Below are 6,721 nucleotides of genomic sequence, written 5' to 3' on the forward strand. Positions count from 1 at the left end.
AATAACGGCGAGCGTTTTTGCAGAAAAATGCATCAAACGCGGCAAAAAAATGCATCTCCCATTTATTTCAATGGGGTTTTTGAGGCGGAAAACGCATCAAGATAGGGAATGTCGCTTCTTTTTCCTGCGAGCATTTTTTTTTTTTTTTTTTGCTCGTGGTAAAAAACGAATCCATCTCCCATTGAAATCAATGGGAGTCAATATCGGACGTATTTTGCCGCAGTTTCCGCTGCAAAAACCGCAGCAAAAAAACTGTGTTTCAACTATCTCAAACCACAAGAGACCAATAAACACAAAAAACCCTTCTCGCACAGTTATGACAGATGTTCAGACGCGGCAGAGAATTTCCACTGCAGATTTTCCAGGAAATCAACGTGAGGATTTTGGCTTTACAACCGCAATATAAAACAAACAACCGATTGACTGGTTGAGGTCTGGTCCTGAAACAGAACTGAACTGCTTGTTACATGCCACATTGACTCTACTACCTGCTAAATTGCAGTTCTCTTGTTTTTCGAGTATTATTATTGGCTTGGCATGAGTCATTAAACTATTTCAAACAAACTAAGAAGTTTATAGTTCATGTTTTAGGAAAAGGTGCTTATGTGCTCTGTGCTAGATTGTATCTATGGATAAACCTAAAACAATACAATGTCCGTGATTAACTTAGACAATGCACATTCAGTACTGTAATACGATTGTCATGTTTCACTCTTTTTCAGGCTCTCGCTGGAAATCTATGAGTAATTCTGAAAAACAGCCATACTATGAAGAACAGGCACGGCTGAGCCGACAGCACTTGGAGAAGTATCCAGACTACAAGTACAAGCCACGACCAAAACGTACTTGCATTGTAGAGGGGAAGAGACTGCGAGTAGGAGAGTACAAAGCTCTAATGAAGAACCGAAGACAAGACTCACGACATGGATACGTTCTCCCGTAAGTATGTAAACTAATACGAAGGGATTTTTATAATTTTTTACTTTTTATCCATCAAAAATAATTTTATACCAGTCACCCACACACAGGCTCTTTTTTTGCATTTTTTTTCACAGATGGCACTAGTGGTAAAAACTGTTGCCATTTTAGCAATAAAAAGAAAATCTAAATGGTTTTCACACCAATCTGCTCTCAAATTCATTTTCAAGCTTATTTTATGAGTAAGCTAGAGAAGATATGAGGGAGGATAGTTTACGAAGTTTTTGCACAAACTACCATAGATAAAAAAAAAAAATACTGTATATAAGACATAAATGTGTGTATATATTTTATTTTTTTCCTAGATTTTTTTTGCCCAAAAAAAAAATCTTTGCCTACGACGAGTTGAGGAGATGGGTCTGCTGCTCCTCCACTCTGTGCAGAGCCACACACTGCAGGCAGGCGTGATGTCACTACGTCGCGCTTGTCTGTGTCGAGCCGCTCACAGCTGGAGCTGGCGTTACAAAGTGAATGCTGGAACAAGGAGCAGCCAGCTTCTTGCTCCAGCATTGGATTCAACTATATCTTCATTCTGAGGACACAGATGCAGTTGAAACCGGGACACGCCCCCGCACCGCTAGCTATGCTACTGCTTGTAGGACAATATTCTACCGATCCTATCTATGCGTTGTGATAAGCTGAAGTCCTTTAAAATGTACATGACCACTGCATTAGATACAGTATTTTTAGAATGAGTGGGCTCATTACCCTAGGAAAATGTGCTCCTACAGGAGGAAGTCTTCTATAATTGCGACATTTTACTAATCATACAGTCGGTTTTACACATCTGTTGTACGCGATCTAATGAATTCATTGTCTGGCACATCGTATGTCCTTCTAATTTAATAAGTGAAAGGTACAGAAGAGCGCCTAATGTTTCATGGCACAATAGAGGAGCAGTTGCCTTTGAATTGAACGGTCGCTCTAATAGACTATCACATGTTTGTTGAACTTGCAGTGCAAATTTTATAGGCCTTTTTAAATCCTAGCCACTAGGTAAGCAGTACACCTAAGCACAAGTACCAGTACCTATCGAAGGTTTAATTCTTTAACACAAATTATGCTCATGGATTGCTAACACTTGTATGGCATTTATGGTGCAGTTGGCTACTAACCTGCTGCTCGTGTGTCTGGCCGACATCTTGTTATACTGCAATACCAGGAAGGAAATTCCCATGTTGAATTGACTTTTTTTTTTTTTTTTTATTCTATTACATTTTCATCTGTCCAACCTGTATACATCACACAGCATTTAATATTGGTAAGAAAACTAATGTTAAACATTTTGGCTTTTTTATTTTATTTTTTTAAATCCAAGCTGTCTAATGGAATAACTGGTTTTGTTTCCCAAATGCAAACAATCAGAGCTTCCCTTCCATTTCTTAAACTGTTCTAGAAAGCTGCCAGTGGTTTGGTTGCTATGGACAGCAAGGCCAATTTTTTGTTCAGTTTGAATTGAGGCCCATAGGGGAAATTGGTTACAACTTCGTCCCATTCACTGAAAGCTAGTCTAACATGTGCATATTCATGCTGCGTGCAATGTGTATGGGCCTGGAAATTCTCCACTATGATGAATGTGTCCAGGGGCAATGAATGCCAAGAGGGCCTTGGCATCTGCCGGATGGCATATGTTGGTATAGCTTTTTCTTCGCTGTATAAGAAAGTGTAGTCTAGCTCACGTTCCTATTCAGTTGGGCGCCACAAAAAAATGTATGCTGCACAGTATAATTTTTGTATACAATGATGTCCTAAGGGTGATATACGCAACTGTATGAGACACGATTGAACACCTCTTATGTCCTGACGTATATTTTAAATGTGTGCCATAAAATTATGTGAATAGATCCTAAGGCTGATGTCCCTATTGGTGATCTGTGCTCTGTGATGGAAAAAAAAAAATCGACGTTCTTGTTGCACGAAGGCCGGATTCACACGAAACGCTGCGTTTTGCGTGCGCAAAAGGCACTAAACAGCTACGTGTGTCAGCCCCGTATGATGCGCGGCTGCGTGATTTTCACGCAGCCGCCGTCATTATGACACTCCGTTTGGATGTTTGTAAACAGAAAAGCACGTGGTGCTTTTCTGTTTACATTCATAGCTTTACAGCTGTTGCGCGAATTACACGCGTCCCACGGAAGTGCTTCCGAGTGGTGCGTGTGATTTTCACGCACCCATTGACTTCAGTGGGTGCGTGATGCGCGAAATACGCACAAATGGACATTGGTCATATAGGTCCACGCGAGGCGCGTGAAAAATCACACGCATTGCACGGACGTATATCACGTTCGTCTGAATAAGCCCGAACAGTGTATGACTTGCAGATAATTCACTATGATAGACGGTCCAAGTGTCCAGGTTTTAAATGGGTTTTAAATATTTGTCTTGGTCATTCCTGTGCTAATGCTATTTGAAAATGTTTTTAATAATGGAAAAACATTCATAAGGCCATAAAATTGGAAGTAAATCGGTGACTCTACCCCATTCCCCCCCCCCACAATATCATCAATTTTAGTTTTCATTGCATAGGCAGTTAGTAGTGAACATTTTGGGGTCCTTTTACAGCAGCCAATATGGGCCATAACAATGCGTGCCGATCAACGGGACTGCTCTGATCAGTAATGTATGGGGACGAGCGATCGTTACTACGATCGTTCGTCCCAATGAATTTGCAGCATGTTGGCAGTACATCTCCCTGTTTACACTGGAAGATGTGCTGCCGACAAATTTCTGCTGCATAAACAATACGATCAGCCAATAAACAAGCGTTTTCTCGTTTATCGGTTGATCGTTGCCCTGTTTACGCAAGGCAATGATCGGGAACAAGTGTTCACATGAACACTGATTTGCCCGATCATTGGAAACGGTCTGGTGTGCTCCATCAATGATTAATCATACGGAATAATCCTCTCCTAAATTATTTTCTTGCAGATCCCAGGGGTCGATGGCAAGTCCTCCATCACCATCTGGATTCCAATCCCAATCTCTTACAGGAATGTCTCATCTATCCACTTCTGATATTTACCAAGCCCAGGATCACAACATGCCAGTAATCCTCAACACCAGGAGTCTGCAAAACCAGGATCTAAGAGGGCCTGTGCCACGTATGCATGAACTCTGCAGCGACTCCGAAGACTCAATCAAGAGTGAAGGAGAACTTGTGGTTATAACAGATTAAGCAAAGTAAACCGTGCCCTCTTCTCGGGTGTTATGTAAATATAGAGAACCGATGGCCTCCCCTTTTGCAGATGGACAATGGAAGGGACCCTCTGTATTTTCCAGATCGCTGTTGTTGCTGTCTGTTCTGCTTGGATAGGTTATATATTCACATATGGAGAAAAAAAACTAGAACATTAACATAAATACATTACCCCATGGAGCTGGATTAAAATCCTCTGGAATGCTTTAGCACTTTTAGGATATACTCTAGTTGCAAAGCAACTCTGCATTTTGGGAAAATGGAAACCATATGCAGGATTGGTAAAGTGAGGTGAGATTCTGTTGCTGTGCACCTGACAATTTTATTTTTTTTCTTGCAAATAAGGCAAGATATGTCAAATAAGAATGGATTTCTGTAGACTATCTGTATTTTCTTCAATATTTTTGACACTTGCATTATGTGCAAATGATATAAAAGACCAATTCAGCAAGCATTTTAGTAATATAAAAAAAAAAAAATGATGGCGGCTGCCACCACTCTGCATTTTCTAGAGCACTGCTCCTCTAGAAAGTACATACTCAACACTGTCTTCATTCTTGATTTCTTTGAACATCCTTGTGCATAAATATTTTAAAGTTGTGGAAAGAAGTGTCCTCAAATGATGAATATTTGTCAGCTGTATATAATGTCTACAAATGATGACGACAACCACTTCAACATTGGCCTTTTAGTCCGGGATCTCACACAGTAATTTGTGCCAGTGTTGGGCTCGGTTCTTTTAGCTAGATACAAGTGGACATCTAAAGGAAAAGCGATGCATCAGTCTTTACTTTAACTTTGCTTCCTTTTTGGATCCACTTTAGGCTTTGGCTCATAAAACTGCATCAAAACTGTGTGATCCTGGCCTTACGGTTTTAGGAATTGTTGTCAAGACTAGTTCCACCTACTCCAATTAATAGAACCCTGATTCTGTTTTATTGCTGAAATTTGGTTTGTAACTAGGTGTTTTTTTTTTAAATATATTGGCCCTATTTGATAGGTAGCATCACAATAGCGGAGTGCAATCATTTTATTTACATCTCCATAGTGCCTTATTGAATGTACTGAAGGGATATAACCTAATTCTCATACCTCATAAGAGACATATATATATATATATATATATATATATATATATATATATATATATATTATAAAAATGTATGTATATTTTTATACCTCTGTAAATATAGGTCATAGAGATGTTGGATTTTTTTATTTTTTTTTGATAAAGAAATAGAAAATAACTTAAACCTGAAATTTCTCTAGTTCCCGGTTTACTGTACAGAATAAAAAAAAAATGGACAGTCTACATTTTGTGTGAAACCAGCCTCTTTTTATTTTTTATTTTTCCCCATCCCATAATGAACTCCGCAGTAATATATTGCACTTTTTGTTGCTCTAAACGAAGACATTCCAAGACCAACAAGCCTTTAAATATTCTACTGAGTGTACAATATATTGCACCGAATTCCCCACTAGAAGTGCAGTATGGTCCGATCTAATGGGGAATTAAGGCCTGTTTTTGTTTTGCCCCTCAGTGGCCTTCACATACAAAGACAATGCAGGAGATATCTCAAAACTGGTGCAAAGGATGCTTATGGCAACCAATGAGATCACTGCTTTGATTTTTTTCAAACAGCCTCTGACAAATCAGATTACTATAGGAAATGAATTCAGGTTGTTTTTTGTTTTTTTTTGTAGAAGCTTTGATATTACATGATTGTGTGTTTTTATATAGGGAGTTTGTGTACCCCCATTAACCCCTTAGTGACCAGCCTATTATAGGCCCTAATGGCCAAGCCATTTTTTCCGTGTTTTTATAGTCTTTCTAAGAGCGATTTTTAACGTAACTTTTTTTTTTTTCGTCGCCCTTCGCTGTATGAAGACTTTTTTTTTTTCTGCGGTATGATTACAACTACCACATATGTATACTTTTCTGATGTTTTACGACTTTTGCACAATAAAAACGCTCTTGAACTAAAATTGTGTTTTTGCATAGTCTATCCAAGAGCCGTCCTTCTTTTTTTTTTTTTTTTTTTTTTTTTCTTTCCCCCATCAATGTAGTGATATGTGGGCTTGTTTTTTGCAGGACGAGACTTAGTGTTTTGGGGTACATAGGACTTATTGATTAACTTTTTTTTTTTTAATGCTTTTTTTTGTTTTTTTTTGTTGGGGGAGCAGTGGGGAAAAGCAATTTTGCAGTTTTTTGCGGGTTTTTCTTTTACAGTGTTCACCTTACAGTTTAAATTACATATTAACTTTATTGTTTAGGTCATTACGGTCGCAGCGATGCCATATATGTGTACTTTTGTTTTTAGTTTTTACGCTTTTACTAAATAAAACCACTAACTACCTTAGATGACAAACCATGTTCTGCCAAAAGTGCCTTTTTAATAAAGGGTTTAACATGGATCGGACATTATGTTGTAATGGCGCCCACAAAAGTTCAGAGAAATTTTCCAGTGTATGGATGCCAAGAAAATCCTCTCAGAATCCCCCACATATCCAGCCAGCTCTGTAGGTGAATTGCCTTATAATAATAAT

The 6,721-nt window shown here is 38.7% G+C and overlaps 1 protein-coding gene across 5 annotated transcripts in view; it reads left to right on the forward strand.

Moving 5' to 3' along the window:
- The window catches only part of SOX13 (SRY-box transcription factor 13), a 63,505-nt gene extending 58,019 nt beyond the window's left edge, over nucleotides 1-5,486 (forward strand). For 4 of the 5 annotated variants that reach the window (XM_075853725.1, XM_075853724.1, XM_075853726.1 and 1 more), the window contains 2 exons: nucleotides 723-939; nucleotides 3,907-5,486. In XM_075853725.1, coding sequence (XP_075709840.1) covers nucleotides 723-939; nucleotides 3,907-4,153 — 464 coding nt within the window. In that variant the 3' untranslated portion in view covers nucleotides 4,154-5,486. Of the gene's footprint in view, nucleotides 1-722; nucleotides 944-3,906 lie in introns of all 5 variants that reach the window. The other variant, XM_075853728.1, reaches the window with a different exon arrangement.
- The last annotated feature ends 1,235 nt before the right edge of the window (nucleotides 5,487-6,721 follow it).

Source organism: Rhinoderma darwinii, chromosome 2, assembly GCF_050947455.1.
Source record: "Rhinoderma darwinii isolate aRhiDar2 chromosome 2, aRhiDar2.hap1, whole genome shotgun sequence".
Taxonomy (NCBI): Eukaryota; Metazoa; Chordata; class Amphibia; order Anura; family Rhinodermatidae; genus Rhinoderma; species Rhinoderma darwinii.